General features: G+C 46.6%; 5 protein-coding genes and 1 non-coding gene across 6 annotated transcripts; 4 read left to right on the top strand and 2 right to left on the bottom strand.

Annotated features, from left to right (window-relative positions):
* Positions 1–123: 123 nt before the first annotated feature.
* Positions 124–1307, top strand: GGS22DRAFT_198122 (NAD(P)-binding protein; the record flags this gene model as incomplete). Its single annotated transcript, XM_047966092.1, has 3 exons — positions 124–617; positions 672–853; positions 907–1307. Exons 1-3 carry the CDS (start codon positions 334–336, stop codon positions 1305–1307), a joined length of 867 nt encoding a protein of 288 aa, XP_047822180.1. The 5' UTR covers positions 124–333.
* Positions 1308–2322: 1015 nt separating this feature from the next.
* On the top strand, positions 2323–5369 carry GGS22DRAFT_198120 (uncharacterized protein; the record flags this gene model as incomplete). The annotated part of the gene is made up of 1 exon (XM_047966091.1): positions 2323–5369. One exon carries the CDS (start codon positions 2323–2325, stop codon positions 5311–5313), a length of 2991 nt encoding a protein of 996 aa, XP_047822179.1. The 3' UTR covers positions 5314–5369.
* A 180-nt stretch (positions 5370–5549) lies between these two features.
* On the top strand, positions 5550–5620 carry GGS22DRAFT_t28. Its single transcript has one exon. It is a non-coding gene; the product is annotated as a tRNA-Gly (tRNA).
* A 1317-nt stretch (positions 5621–6937) lies between these two features.
* Positions 6938–9510, bottom strand: GGS22DRAFT_96203 (copper amine oxidase). Its single transcript, XM_047968546.1, has 5 exons — positions 8985–9510; positions 8367–8932; positions 8007–8316; positions 7465–7957; positions 6938–7375 (listed from the first exon to the last, which is right to left on the bottom strand). Exons 1-5 carry the CDS (start codon positions 9288–9290, stop codon positions 6966–6968), a joined length of 2085 nt encoding a protein of 694 aa, XP_047822178.1. The 5' UTR covers positions 9291–9510; the 3' UTR covers positions 6938–6965.
* A 1620-nt stretch (positions 9511–11130) lies between these two features.
* Positions 11131–12655, top strand: GGS22DRAFT_178214 (uncharacterized protein; the record flags this gene model as incomplete). Its single annotated transcript, XM_047963559.1, has 4 exons — positions 11131–11196; positions 11298–12035; positions 12098–12184; positions 12323–12655. The coding sequence occupies 4 exons, from the start codon at positions 11131–11133 to the stop codon at positions 12653–12655; spliced, it is 1224 nt and encodes a 407-aa protein (XP_047822177.1).
* Positions 12656–13327: 672 nt separating this feature from the next.
* Positions 13328–15008, bottom strand: GGS22DRAFT_198118 (uncharacterized protein; the record flags this gene model as incomplete). Its single annotated transcript, XM_047966090.1, has 1 exon — positions 13328–15008. One exon carries the CDS (start codon positions 15006–15008, stop codon positions 13626–13628), a length of 1383 nt encoding a protein of 460 aa, XP_047822176.1. The 3' UTR covers positions 13328–13625.
* Between the last annotated feature and the right edge of the window lie 1207 nt (positions 15009–16215).

Raw genomic sequence — 16215 nt, 5'->3', positions numbered from 1 at the left:
GCGGACTTTGGTGGACTAATTTTCACAACACTATGCCCTTCCACGTGAGCGGTATCCCTCACCATTATCCGCATTCGAGGGGAAAATTGGTGTGAAGAGTTAGAACAAATGTCCTAATAAATTGAAAAGCCGATGAGTCATCGGCGTTAGGTCGTCTCTGTCTTTTCGTAATGCCGAAGGTACCATGAAATTGAATATAGGAGGATAGCCAACCTTCACCTAACAATTATATAAAGGGGTCCGAATAATCCGACCTATTTTAATGCTAGACCTTCTCTCAACACCTCTAGGACAATTTTAGCATTCATAACTTGATTTTTCGTCCAGTCTAACATGACTCAACTCGTATGGCTCATTACCGGTTGCTCCTCTGGCTTCGGGGAGCTATTGACACACCACATCCTATCTCGTGGTGACCTCGTCATCGCTACGGCGCGGACTCTCAGCAAGATCGCGCATCTCAGTCAAGCTGGCGCGGCTACTTTAGAGCTTGATGTGACTCACCCTCAGCAAGCCATCAATGATACCGTGGCTCAGGCTATCGCCATATATGGGAGGATTGATGTGGTGGTGAATAACGCGGGTTACGTTACATCAGGGGCATGGGAAGACATAGAGTAAGACACGATCGTCAGACCTTAAAACAAGTTATTCAGCTTACATAAAAGCAGATATGAGCAGCTTTTAGCGCAGTTTGATACAAATGTCTTTGGCGTTGTAAAGGTGACCCGCGCGGTTTTACCGCACCTGAGGGAGAAGAAATCTGGCACGATGGTATTCATCAGTTCCTTGTCAGGATGGTGCGGGCATCCTTTCGTTGGTCCATACGCTGGGTCTAAGTTCGCCCTAGAAGGTAACACCCCGAATCATTATTTTGCAATCGTTCCATTACCTAACTTCACGTAGGTATGGTTGAAAGTTTGAGTCGCGAGACAGAAGTGTTCGGAATTAAGACCCTGTTGGTTGAGCCGGGAAGGTTCCGTACAATGCTCCTATCGCCGGACAATCTTCACACAGCCCCGTCCAAGATCTCAGACTACGATAAGGCTTCAAAAGCGCATGTCGATGGGCTAGCACAGGAGGATCGAATGCAGCCAGGTGACACTCAAAAAGCTGTCAAGATTATCGTAGACCTCGTACGGAAGGAAGGGTGTGCAGAGGGTAGGGAAGTCCCATTCAGATTCCCTCTCGGCACAGATTGCTACGAGTCAATTAAGGAGAAATGCGAAGAAACTCTTCATCTACTTAAGGATTGGAATCAAGTGATAAATAGCACGGATCACGAAAATCATTCTAATTCAAATTAGGTCAGGTCTTTTGAATAGTTGCTAGCTGATTATATAATCAAGAAATAACCCCAAGTTTTGCTCACTACTAGGTAATCAGCCCTGACCTTAGATTGAAAAGAAACCCTAACCCTAACCCCAAGCTTACCTTGAGACTTTAGTAGAAGCCATCTAAACACATTCATAATATTTATCCGTCGATGATATTTCTGTTCCTTAAAATTTCTACCTACCTACGTAGTTAATTATTTTAATTCTGTGACATAACATCGTTAGTATTTGTATTCTTAAAAACATCATGTTAAAGCTTTCTCATTAACGTGGATATAATAACTTTGGTATAATCATCTTCCAGTGCTTAAAACATTCCTATTCAATGAGAACCAAGGTTAATAACGATATTAATAATAAGGGTTCACCATTGTACCCACTTACCCACCTACTTAATAGGTAAGTTGAACTGTTGCCGTTGCCTTTTACTTGCTTTACGCGTACCTACACTGCCTAGGTAATAATAGTATTAGTTAAAGACGTTGTCTAAGTACTTACCTAGGTAATAAAGAACTTTAAGCGTTGATTCACCTATATAGGTACTCATCTACTTATGTTAGGGACTGATTCGGATTTCAGTGTTTGACTGCCACATTTCGTGTAATTATAACAAAGAGCTGTATGAGTGCCTAGGTGGTATTAACATTCGCTTTGATGGCATTCTTGGTATATAAATAGGTACAATGCCTAGTAAACACAACTTGAATGAATGAAAGATTACTCAATAGGTTTGTTTTCTTTCTCCTTATTTGATTTATACAACATGTTTAATTTTAGAAAACAGCTACACCTTTAATTATATATATAAAAAGCCCAGTTATCATTCTCATATTTTCGATGTTCCGGTATCAATTCATTAAATTACATATTAACTCATTCACAATACTAAATTCTCACCAAACCAAGTATCATTTGTGTAGACACAAGCTACGCTACTTAACCATTTTAATCACTTATCTAATTTATATTAACGAAATTAACGAAAATGTCTAACGAGGAGGTTAATCTCGACCATGTTCTCATTTCATTCCGCCATCGGAGTAACGGTACAGTGCAGGTTACGTACCCTCTGCATCAATTCCTCAGAAGAGAAAGATATACCAGTGTACACCGCGTTGCAAGCGATTTCGATTACGAAGAATTCCGATCTACTATACATGACCAAGACGTTTATGATGAAGAGAATGAAATATACCTTCCACCCGTCGATGGCGGTGAGGCCTTCGCAATCTCCAAAAAAGAACATTTTTGGGTTTTTTTCACTTATGTTCAAGCCGGCAAATATAATGAATGGATTATTACTAATTCACACCCGCCGACTGTGATCATATACACGCCCGACCGGCTAAATCAACAGCCATCACCGGATGATGTCATGGAAAAAATTAATCCTCCCCCCGGTAATCCGGAGGCCGAAGATCCTAATCCGGGCCCGAAGGAACCCCGTCCAAAGAACGGCGATAGGGGGGGACGTGGGCCAGGTGGACCAAAGCAGGGTGGACCAAAGCAGGGCGGACCAAAGCAGGGTAGGCCAAAGCAGGGTGGGCCAAAGCAGGATAGGCCAAAGCAGGGTGGACCAGAAGTTATTGAAATTGACGACGAATCAGATGAAGGGAATGCTGGTGAGCCGAGCTTTTTAGACGAAGTCAACGAGGTCGACGACAGTGGAAGTGAGGCGGACCCTTTGCCTACTGATGGACAGTTGGTGGATCGATTGGGAGTTAACTTGCATGATCCCATAAATCCAAGCTGGCAAGCCGCAGCCAAGTTCTTCGGAATTGATGAAGACGACACATTTGCTGTGATACCGGGCCTTAAACGAAATCCGCTCGATCATCAACTGTACGCAGCGTATTATATACTAACACGGCCTCTTCACAATATCAATACAGCCATAATCGCTGACGATGTCGGTTTAGGGAAGACTAACTCGGCGTTATTGACAGCTTATATTTATCATCGTCTTCATGTTGCCATGGTGGAAGTCGACAATCAATGGGAAGGACGGCCGGCCGCTAGAGGCCCATTGCATTTCTCACATCAGGATATAATATCGGAGGATTCCGTTTGTCCGCTACAAGTCAAATGGGGATTTCAATGTCCATGCCTCCGACGCGAGGCTTATGATATCGCCCAAAAGCTAGGATCGAATCCGACGGTTATCGCGTGTCCCCCGGATTTGATAAGGGGGTGGATGGCCGAGGTAGATAAATCCTTTGACCTTACACAAGGCAGTCCAGCCCGAGATATGGTTTTCATGCAATACAGCACCTCGACGTTTTACAAGAATAGTCCGGCCGTCCTCGAAACTGAGTCAAAAGTGGAAGAAAACATAACTTCCAGGCAGAGATATGAGATCGTATACCCGCTCGCAGAGGACCTAAAATCTCGATATGTGATTATTTGTTCCAGACTCGTACCGGAAAATCTAAGAAAGTGTTACGAACGCGATGTACAATTTGGCAGAACGACGCAGCGCAATGTTTCCCATTTTAACGCTACCTTAGTTTTTATGGATGAAGTACACGGATACAAAGGAACCACAGCGGGCCCTACGATCCCCTTCCAGTTCGTTCGGAAAATAGATCGTGATTCCCCCGATCCTACGGTTATAGTAGGGCTTAGCGCCTCTATGCTAAGTGATGGACCTAAAGCTTGGGGCGCCTTCGTCCATCACATGTTCAGGTCAACAGATGCAAAAATCGGAATCCCAGAGCTAAGAAGTGAAGACGATCTCCGACAGCATAGGGTAGATTTTGATTTTCTAGTGGGTCATCTTGAAAGTTTGGAATCGAATAATGAGAATGAACAAGCAGCGGCGCAGGTTAGGTTCGACAATGTCAGGGGCTTTCTACGAGCTTTCTTACCTCGCATAATGCTCCGTCGAGTAGCCAATACTTTGTTCAATGGTCACCTCATTACAAGACCTCCAAGAGATATCGTAACGATAATTACAGACACGCCTGATGGATCGGTAAGAGAGGCGCAAAAGGCTTTGGCGGAATCAGTTCGTTCATGGGTCGGACAGATTTACAATCAGAGAGTACGGGAATGGGATGAAGGGGGGAGAATGGGCACCGAGCCCGATCGCAAGACCGTCCAAGAAAATGTGCTAAGTTGTGCCATTAATAATACTCCTGGCTTGAAGATAAACAGAGCGTACGAAATTATTCTTCGATCGTCGTGCTTTCCTGCTATTGCAGAACTCATCAGAAGTGAACAAATCACCTACGAGCAAATCTTGACCAGCGCCGTCCGTGAGATTTCCGAAGAAATAACCAAAGCTTTTGGGGGACCGGCCCCTGGAAGTCGGCCCCAGAATGCCGATGCGATCGACCGAGAGGTACGCGATATTATACAGAAGTCTCCGTTTTATGCGCACCGAAATTTGCTGAGAAATAACTCACCGAAGTTGGCACAAGTTTGCAGATACATTGAACATATTCTCAGTTTACAAGAGCACGACTGGACCGCCGCTTCGGGGTTCCCGGACCCGGGAACACCTGATGACGGTAGCAAGGTAAGGCATTGTTTGATATTCACAGAGACGCAACTTTCATCTTTTTTGCTTTTCATGCTTCTTTATCGTAGATTTGCAAAAAGGGTAGAGTGGCATTACATCCATGCGGGTTTATCAGGAGCCCAGCGTGGTGAGATAGTTCAGCGGATGCAAGAGCCGTGCCGGGTGACCGATAAGACCAAGATTCTGATATCGACATTTAGTCTACTAGGGACCGGGCATAACATACAGAGAGCCAATTACTGTATCATCACCGAGATGCCCAGATCTCTAGATATCCAGAATCAGGCAAAGGGACGTATCGATCGGACGGGCCAAGTACAGGAACCGAATAGTGTTCAGTTATATGATACGCGAAACCTTGCCGAAACTGTCCGGTACAATCGAAGCATGAACAGAGCTCGATTGGTGGGAGACGGTGGTGTTGACGGCATCGACCTGAGTAACTTTGTCTAGGAAAATAAAACGGCAAAGAGGTTTAGTAGGTTGTAGGAGGAGGATTTGCTTTTAGCATCTAACTTTAGAATATTTGTTGTACCTAAGCAATACTAACTTATTTATTTTCCTTTGGCTTACAACATCGCTTTTCCTAATATCCGGGTAAATGCATATCTTGATGCTGTCATATACAAATCTAGCTCGTCAAATTACATCTCCGCCGATGAGTATGGCCACCAATGGCCTGACGTCTAGCATCAGTGGTTTAGTGGTAAAATCCATCGTTGCCATCGATGGGCCCCGCGTTCGATTCGCGGCTGATGCATTTTTTGAGTGATACAATGTGCAATTGCCCACGACGTACTGCTTCACATTTCTTTTTTAATTCCCTATACCAGATGGGGTTCAAAGTTCCTCATATTTGAATGTCGAGTCTTCGAGGCTATTTGCGGCCATGTCAGCCCGTCAAACTTGTGAATGGGAATATGAATAAGTGTGCGCAGTTCAATCAATCAGGTTCAGTTCAACATTGTTAAAGGAGAGCATCATAAGTACGAGGAGTTTTAGTGACTCAATGCGCTATATTTTAGTTTTTATCGACTCTAGGGCGACCCAGCTACCTATAACAATCTTCTAAAACTCACCCCGGTCCAAGTGAAGAAGAACCGCCAACCGGACGCAACACTTTGCGCAAGATGACTTGCCCCACATTAAGCAGGGGTGCGCTATAAATTTAGGGCGTTCCGTGCGAATTACAGCGCATACTTCCTTATAAGTAAACGGCCCCGGAGGTCTTAGGTATAGATTACTTTTCAGTTACTGGGTCAGTTCAAAGATCAGTTCAACGAGCAATTGAAGAGTCAATTGAATGAGCAACGGTCAGCTCAACAGTTAGTATTATTTAACTGACTGTTCGACTGCTGGTTGAACTGAACTAATCTGTATCTAAGAGAAAAAACCAATCTGCACCTAAGACTTCCAAGGTTATCTCTAATGCGCTATAATTTTGAAACTTTAGTGCCTTAAGCCCTATAAATTACAGCGCACCCCTGCTTAATAATGTGGCAAGTCATCTTGCGCAAAGTGTCCAAGTTGTGTCCGGTTGGCGGTTTTTCTTCACCTAGACCGGGGTGAAAACCTCCAGGGCATAATGGAGTGGATGAACCACATATGTCCCTAAGATCCCCTATAAATACAGGGCTTGGTGCACCATAATCCCAGAAATAGGTCCATCAAGAGACGCTTATTAATCATTAATTTTGTTGACGAATGAGCTCTAGGGTCTTTATAAGGGCACTGCACTAGCAAATTTACAGCATCCATGAAAAAAATGGATTCGATTACTGCTGAAGGACCATTATAAACCCCTAAATTTCAGTGCATCACAACACCTGGGCAGTTTCATGCAATACCAGGTGCACAAGGCATATTTTCTAATGCCATTCTACCACCTATCGAAAACCCCTCTGAATATCGTAAAGAATTTCATATCGTTATAAAAACTAAGTCGCTACCCATGTTTAAAAACGCTTTCTGCATACATTGTGCTGTTAAAGCTGAACTACAACATACATACAACGGCCGAAGCCCTCAAAGCCAAAAAAAAAATACCTAGAACTCATCATCATCATACAGCCACCACCTTCCTTCCTTCCCATCCCATCAACCCCTTAATGGCCATTAACCCCATTCGCGCCATTCGTCGCACAACAACTCGCACTCCCACCATTCACCCCATTCGCAAACGCAAGCTTACTCATCTTATCCGTAGCATCAGTAACCCCCGCGCCCGCCGCCGCGACCTGGCTCGGCGTGCTAGCGTACGAGGGCGGGACGTCCATGACGGGGTTGTTAGTGAAGAAATTACGCGGGCGAAGGAGCAGGGTTATCGGCTCCGCGGGCATCACGGGGAAGTCCTCGGGCGCGGGGATGTGCGTTACCCCGAAGGTGTGCCAGAGGACCACGTTCGTGTCGTCGATGGATTCGGTGCCGTCCCCGATCCATTCGGGCAGCCCGAGCGAGGGCTCGCCTGAGGTTTGGGGGACGTGCCGGCCTGCGGGCCAGAGTTGGTCGTCGCGGTCTGCGGGGTGTTAGTTAAGAAAGGAGGTGATTGAGGTGGGGCAGAGTAATGGGGGGGTAAGGAAACGAGGAAAATGGGGAGAGGCTTACACTTCGTGACGTGCACGGCGTGGCGCGCGAAGCCGGCTCGCTTCCAGACTAGAGAGCCTTCCTTCGGTAGTAGCGGAGGCGCCTCTCGGCTGACGAGCTTGTAGCTCACTGGCTTCTTGCTGTAGGGGTGCAGCTTGCTCGTGTTGCAGATATCCCACGTGCGGCTCGTGGCGCCGTTGTAGTCTGTCTTCGACTTGCCGGTCGTGTCGAGCTTCGTTCGCTTCGCGTAGAACGCGTTGCCGTAGAAGTTCTCTGGGCTGCCGACGGGGGCGTCGGACGGGACTGCGTCGGCCATGAAGACAGTGTTGTTGGGTCCGTCGATGTTGGCGTCTACTCGGAGGCAGAACAGATGTTGGTGGTTGTGCGCGTTGACACCGGGGTATACCTGGGTTCCCCAGCCCTTCGTGTCCTCCTCAGGGTCCATGGTGTATGTGTTTAGGATACCCGTGAGTCTGATATCTGGCTGGATGGTACCGTCTTGATGGAAGACCCACTACTTTCAGTTAGCACTTGATTAATGCAGATTGAGAAAAGGGTCTTACTTGGATGGCATATTCATAGTTGGCGGCTGTGAAGATCTGTTGGATGATGAGTTTTCTCGCACGTGTGACGATGACGGACTCGTCTCGGAAATCGCTGTGCTTGAATAGGATGCCGTCATCTTCCTCGTGGATGCATATCGCATTCTTGATCGTGCGGATTTCACCGGATCTTGTGGGGAAGTCTGCGTCTAAGTAGTGGATGGAACCCTTGCAGTCGCATCCCAGTGAGAGACTGTTGGTCATGTATCCGGCACCGTACTCTCCAAGATCAAAGGCGTGCTTCCTCTGGTGAGGATGCTCGGGGTTTCCGCTACAATAATTAGTCTACACGTTTCTAACAAAGAAGACGAGGGTGCTTACTATGGTACTACCATCTCCGCCAGGGAGAGTCGGTAGAAGATAGGGCGAACAGTTCCTTTGTCGTTGTAGGTGATGTCATTGAGAACAATGCCCTCTCGGTAGTTAAAGCCGATGTGGAACTTCCAGTTCTGCCACGATATCTCGCGGCCATTCATTGTGAATGATACGCCTTCGGGCTGGGTGATGTTGATGGGCTTCAGGTCCTTGCGGTATCCTCCTAGCTTTTCAATAGCGGCGGGATGGTAGTTGACTGGATCAGCCTTGCTCACTGGTCTTCGGACCTTTGGAATATCTATGGCAATAACCTCCTGCTTCTCTGCGTCGTATATCGGGCAGAAGTCTAGGGGATATTGATATTGGCAGTCGTCGACGTTAGGTCGATAGTACATCAAAGCCTGCTGAAGTCGGATTTTGCTGCCGTGCCTCTCATCAAAACCAATTGTCCAAGGATCACAGTAGACTTTGTGCATATCGTCCTTGGAAATTCCACTAAGCACACATTGTTCGATGACCTTGGGGTCCTTTCGAACTGTGTATTCGACATTCTTCAGCTCTTCCATAGTAATCTGGGTATGGTTGTTAACGAAGCCCCTTTAAATCCAACTAATTAGTACTCACAATAGGTTGTAATCCATCTAGTAACTCCCATTTTGTTATCGTGCCAGTCGAGAGATCCACTAGTCCGTCATAAACCTTCCCGCCTGGTGCGATGACGACGATGTCTGCGATTCTCAGGGGTCGAGGGGTATTCGCTGGATCTTCCAACCATTTTGTCATCTCCGCCTTGCGCGGCTCGTGAAGTGAGACGACATTGAAGAAAACATCTCCATGTGCCTTCTTAACAATGCCAATAGCCGCCTGGATCTCATCAAGAGATAGGGGGTCAAAGGGGTGGGGGGCGGAAGCTGAAGTTGCGGAAACCATATTGACGGAGGCTTTATGGAGGTATGAGGAGAGATATTCCAACACTTCCAAGTTTCTCTCGTGATGGAGGCACTGCCTTAAATATATACTCCTCAAACCACATTTTGGCGACAACGGTTCTCATACCTAACTCTAGTAGTCCTAGATACAAATGACGCGGTGACACGCGGAAAACCATGTATCTAGCACCAATTAGCAATAGAATTATCCTAACAGCATATGATAAGAGCTCCACCTGACGTCTAGTCATGCTAGAGGGAGAACCCGGTATCGAAGCCTAGGCTCAGCTCTGCAGACGTTAGCCCCTCTCATGTCCGATAAGTCGACCAGGTAGGGCTATGATAGGAAGATCTCAGTATGCCCCTCTTCGTATGCGGGAGAGCCAAGTCGACGCCAATTGCGGGGAATTAGCCGCATGTAGTTCCCGAAACCGGTATGGGCTTAAAAACGACGGTCGACGATAGGCCGGTTTAGTAAGAACGTGTTGGATAAGGCCTTGAACGCGATAAGTGAAGGCATTCCAAGCGCCGTTATAGTCCGATACCGGGTTTTTGCAATGTTGGAGTCTAGTATTCAATATGATATATCTTCGAATTGCACTTAGATTTAGATATCCCAGTAGCCTACGATAGTTTATCTTTTACTCTTTCCGAATGCCATGACGAAGATCCCGATTTCCGAGTGACGATATCCAATCATGACCAAGGAAAATTATATACCTAAACGCCATAAAATCAATCCTTCGCTTAAAGACGATCGGACTAATTTGATCCCTGCGCCACTAGCAGAGCCCAGACAATCAAGCTTGCTGCTTTAAATCTATCCAGCCTATCAACTATCTCTATCCAATACAAATTAATACCGAATGGTCACGATGTTGCTGATATCTTGTCGCGATGTATAAATTGTAAAACAGTTTCCGTATAAAGAAACTAGACTATGTTACGCCCATGTGGCTTAGGTTCATGCACGTCTCTCGTTATATTCTCTTCTTTGGGAATAGCTTCATTTCTTAGCCTCGAACCTGCAGTATAAAAAATGATAACTGACTAAAACCATAACCAATCGTTGATCCAATCACATTTTGAGATCTCTTTGATTAACCCTCAACTTGCTATACATTGCGAATATAAACTGAGATTCGGGACCTAAGACTAAACGTGAAGGCGATTCGATGTTGCTTTCTTAGTATCTTTCCTCAGCATCTGGTGGTTCGACCAAGCATCGTTCGATTTACGTTATAGATAAAGATTATCATTTGGTTTCATAATGACTCAACTCGTCGTCCCGAAGATGATTCGATTAGGCTGAGTTGGTAGCTCAAGAAACACGATGCACAGGATGCATCAAAATTACCATATCAGGTAACTCTTGCTGTGCGGGGCGAGTTCATCAATGAGAAACAAGGGCGATCAGGATCCGAAACGCGGAAACATGAGGAATGCGACTTTCACGAAGATTTGATGTGGCAAGTAGGTACGCGAAAGGATTTTGAAATATTGAAGATCTCTCAATTCAACGTTGAAAGGGACTTGAATTATATTATACATGTCATTTATACATGCATCCTGGGGCAACTAAAAGCGAATGTATGACGTGATGGGGTATAGGTGATCTTAAAGTGGCTATTTATGGCAACGGATGACTAACAAAGATGACAAATGCCAAATGCCGAACTGGTCCAGGTCCTTAATAGATTCTCCGCGTAAATTTCAGCTCACCGATATATTCTAGAATGGAAAAAAAGCGGTCCCCCGAGGCTAACACGTCCAAAAAGTTTCGATTAATTTTATAAAACAGACTAGCAATTGATACCATCATCAAAGTTCAAGTATCTGCCATGGTGGAGAAGTTAGATCCGAAGGAATCAAGATCGGGACGGGCGGATGCCCCGGATTCTGTCACCGTAAGCCCATGATCCACAAAATGCCCGTGCTGTCTTTGAATCCCAACGGCATTGTTTGTTTGCTATGTCATGTCCCCGTTTTACTAACGTCCATGCCGCAGGCTCGCCGCGAAAGGGGCAAACTCGCTCAAAGGGCATTCAGACAAAGGCAAATCGACACAATTCGGAGTTTGGAGGGCGAAAACCAGAGACTACGGAAGGCAATTTCCGATATAAGTGTCGCCGCACGTCAAAGCGATGTGGCGCTGTCGCTAGCTATCTCGTCTGCCTGTGGAGTGGCAGGTCTTCCGACCTCCGAGACGGATGATCAACCGGCCTTGACCAATTCAGAAGACTCCGGATGGTCTTCTAATGATGATGCGGTCAACGTAGCACCGGTATCATCGGATGCTGTTTCTTCTGATTACGACAACATCTTCAAATACCTGATTCCCTCCTTCGATGACAAGGAGGTAGTTGACGAATGGTCCCAATTCTTCCCTACCGGGGATTCAGAGACGTATGTCTCGCCCACTAACCTGGAGATATTTGATAGTGGGATAGACATGACTCCTCCACCAATTCAATTAGCTCTCGGACCGCCATTAAATACTGTAGATATCTCGCAATATACGTTCGAGCCAGACAGAGCTATTCATCTTACCAACCCCCCACCAGATATCGTACCATACATGGGCGAGGGAGCCTATACCCTAGCGGGCCAAATATACTGGACCGCTATGGCGTTCGGTTTCCAAGCCATCAAAGCTATCATCTCAACCTCAACGCCACCACCAGCAGCCGTCAACACTGTTTCCGATATTTTCACACATACACTAAAACACATACCTTTACCAAAGGTATCCTACCCATACATACCTACTTGTTATCACAGTGTTCCGCTTTGCTAACACTCACTTAGTTAATGTACCTAATGCACGCGCGCCTCGCCTTCCGACGATACGGCTACTTCCACCTCGCCAGCGACGAGAACTGGGAAGCGATCAAGGTAACACCAACCCCTATCCCATCCCATCCTATCCTCCGCCCCCCCCCTTTCCTTACCCCACCACCCTCTTCTTTTTCACTTTCCTTTTTTTCAAAAAAAAAAAAAAAAACCTCAGAAACATCTCTAACGCACCCCCAGTCCTTCCTCGACCCAACCGGCCCCGCCAAAATCCACGCCGCCCTCTCGGACTCTTTGCAAAAGTCCGGGGTCCGCAAAGACGACTTCCTGACGCCTCTCACCGTCGAACAGCGCCTGCGCGACCGCTTTCAAGACGCGTATCCCGTGTTCGAGGCCGCGCTGCGGGGGCGCGCGGTCGCGGCTGAGCATGTGGCGTGCATGCGCCAGCTGATGCGTGTGGTGTCGCGACAGTCGCTGTGTTTTGGGGATGGACCGCGTTGGAGACCTGAGAGTGTGGATGCGCTGGCTGCGGCTTGGGAGAGGAGTGTTGGGGTTGGGGTTGGGGTTTTTTAGGGGTGATAGCATTGATGGGGGAGAGGGGAGGATTAGGGGGAGGAGGAGGAGGAGGGGGGGGTGTATTAAAGTGGGGCTTTGTGTGAATATAATAAAAGGGATGGGTGGATGGGCGGATGGAGGATCTCTACTTAGCGATTTATGGGATATGGGGGTTTATCATGAGTTATGATGTAATGGATATAGATAATTAAATTACGATTTTGGATGTTGGCTTGGGATTTAATGATTGGTACCTTTACGTGCAAGTCACAGGTAAGAGGATGGCTACTGTCACGAAAAATTGCACGGATCAACGGCAATGTTTGCGAAATTCAATTTATTGACTTGCGAAACCATTCCTGAGGATAACCCTTGTTCGATACCCGACGATTTGAAGCAATTGTGTCGAAGTTTTTATGCTAGTGTTGTGTTGATGCTGAAGGCGGCCGGTTGATGATCGGAGTGCAGGATCATGAACCTTTGGAGCATCCGTTGCGATTATGAAAGGCGGTGAGTTGCATATTCTGAAGTGAATAGAACCCAGCAACATAGCCATTTGTGAACCGGAAAGAAAAGAGGGGAAAAGAAAAGTAAGGAAATGGAAACAGGAAAATAGGAAAAGAAATTGCCACTGCAGTGCCTGTCCGGCAAAGTATGCTGAAGGCGACATCAACTAAGCTTCTCTAAGGTGCAGAAGTTCGGCGACTCGGATGGCGGTATTTTTCGACTTTAAGAAAAAGTCCCAGAAGCTTAAGCAGTGAGTAGTCTTTGAAGACTAAAAGGGGTAATGGGATGCAGTCGAATTTGCTCCCCCCTGGAAATACGATTCTTGGTAAGGTAGGTAGGATATCTTCCGTATCCTAATCTCATAGGCAGGTTCAACGAACACCTAATTGGGATTTTCGCAAATAGGTAGCCGTGCGACAATGTTAGAAGTCCCGGTGACTAAGGTGAAAGGTAAACGTTGGGGCACTGATGCCTTGATGGTTTATGTGGAGGGGCCCAAGATCCGGTTGTAAGTCGCAATGGATTGCCGGGACAAAGCGACCGGAGAACGATCCTTACGAGGGTCATGGTTTCTGAAATAAGACATAGTAGCTGCATTCTTAGGTCTAGTATCGTGGTTCGCGATAGGGAACGCTCGGTTGATGACCGGATCGGACTGCAATAATCGGAAATGACGATCGAAACGGTCTTTTTCCCAGAAGGCGAGTCCGTTCCAATTCTGGGGGTCATTGGCAATCAGCCCTGCGATTCGAGAATACTCTGCCGAAGAGGCATTGTGAGCGGAAAAAGACTTGCTCAGCCATGATGGCTCGTTTGATTTGTTCGGCGCGCCACGCCAACGTCCCATGTCTGGCGATACCATGTTAGGTATCAGAACACTGTCTGCTGCTAGGGATCTTTGAGAATAAAGCGACAAGGGTGTGTTGAAAAACACGTTCGCGTCAAGTCGCTGCGCCTCCTCCCACCAGCAAAAGTAGTCATCTATGGCAGCTTGGTCGGTTGCATAGAAGCCTGCGTCAAACTCATCAGAGGTTAACATGTTGAAAAGCTCTATAAGACCCGTGCTCATGAAGCTCTCCAGTCCGACGCTGCTAGGTGTGACATGTCGTCCAGGATCTAAGGGAACGGCCTTCCGACAAATGGAAGAACCCATTCGCCAAAGTGCAGCTAGGTGACACTCGATCATTCCATAGACGGCATCCAATTCGTTCAAGAGAAAGGGCTGCAAGGCCTGGATAAAGAGCATTTGCTCGGAAACACGGCCATTGTAGAACGTGTCGGGATGGCGCTGGAATAACATGCAGAATAGCTCATAAATGAGCAGGGCTCTGCAAATTCGATACGACTCAACGCTGCTAAACGAGTGCTCGTCAGCGCTATCTTTCTTCCCACGCATAATCTTGTCCTCGGCGTCATCAAAACTCTCGAGGTCATAGGTCTTAGACCTATCAAGGTGTAATCGTCCCTTCCAGAACCGAATGGCCACGAATAGTGATTCGATGTACTTTAAGGCCTCGGGAGTTCGAGGGATCTCGGGAAGAGGTGTGTTGTCACTCCGTTCGACGAACTCCTTGAGCCAGTGAGCGTATGTCTCTGCTCCGTTGTTCGCGTCTTCGAACAGCCGAGGGTGCTTGGAAAACTTGATCGAGATCAAGCGATACAAAATGTGTAGCAGCTCGGAGGTGTAGCGCATCACATCGTACCGACCGAAGAGAATCTGGACGAAGTTGATAAAATGGTCTTCAAACTTCTGTTGAATTTGTGGGTTCATGGAAAATATCCCCTTATAGTCATCGTAGGAGTATTTCATCAACTCCGCGAGCTGGGGGTCTTGCCCAGGAATCGCGGTTATTGCTCCCGCCATGCTGTATACTATTAGTTTGTTTGTCCCGCGAACATCCGTTATTATCAAAAGGGGCAGTGGCCGGGAAGGGGAAGGGGAAGGGTGCTGCGTTGAATAACCTCATTGGTATGATTGGAAATTATCATGAATCTCGAGGTTCTACTCGGAATAGGGTATCGGTCGAACTTCATAAAAAGTGCAAAGGGGAAAACTTACTTGATGCTTAAGGTCTACAAAAATGTATGAAAGAGACCAAAGGTTCGCGCGTCAATCTCTCTAGAGATTAGGAATGGAAACGGGTAGCTGTCTTCAGATCCTTGAAGATTGCTTGTCAGGTGAAGGGCTCACACGAAACCACAGCTGCAGGATTTGATGATAGGAGGATGATGGTAGGTTAATGACGACGGGATGGGTGCTCTCAGAGGGACTTGAGTTATGACTGACGAGGTATTGCTTGTTTTTACGAGTCAGAATACAATCACCTTCTAATGCTGATGCTACTTGGGAGCGGAAGTAGATTCTCTAGTAGGGAGAGTGGGAGTAGCTTATGGAAATATCGTTGTTCAGGAATTCTTGAATACCTAGTAGATCCTAGGTACTAGGTAGATATCTGAATGATAGAGGCCAGTGAGTAGGTATTGACTGGCGAGCCAGCCCTTGCCACAATATTTCCGTTCCAAGTGCCAATACTAGTAGTTTGGTAGAGGTGAAGATAGAGAAGGAAAGTTGATTGAAAGAAGATGGTAAATGGTTTTAAATAAAAAACGCACATGTGGTAGTGGTTGGTAGTTCCTCGAGTACGGTTTTAACTAGGGCATTGGATCATGGGAAGAAACTGTATCCATACCTAGTAGTCATAACCCTAGAGGTCACAAGATATACACCTTTCCATAAACCGATCAAGAAGATGGGACGCGGATTCCATTGAGGTAGCTACTGCCAAAGAGACTGCGTTTGTACTTGGGTACTGGTTTATAAATACCTAGATTGTTCATTCGAGGAGCGTGGTATTGTTGAGGACTCATAAACCACCCCCGTACCATCGCTCATCAATGGATCGTCTATCACCATTGCGAAATCGGTGAGCAGAGTAGTTTCAGTTCATCTCAACTAGAGTGACTGCCAAGTTGATACTATATGACAATAATGAACGATATGTCCATTTCACGAGCCGGTCGACTGAGGGGAGCATTGCCAACAGCAGATTCCTTTGCCTCTTTGACTGTAA

The sequence above is a fragment of the Annulohypoxylon maeteangense genome (assembly GCF_022496945.1).
Source record: "Annulohypoxylon maeteangense strain CBS 123835 unplaced genomic scaffold GGS22scaffold_3, whole genome shotgun sequence".
Lineage (NCBI taxonomy): Eukaryota > Fungi > Ascomycota > Sordariomycetes > Xylariales > Hypoxylaceae > Annulohypoxylon > Annulohypoxylon maeteangense.
Note: the sequence above shows the minus strand (reverse complement) of the source record. Positions and strands in the feature narration are given on the sequence as shown.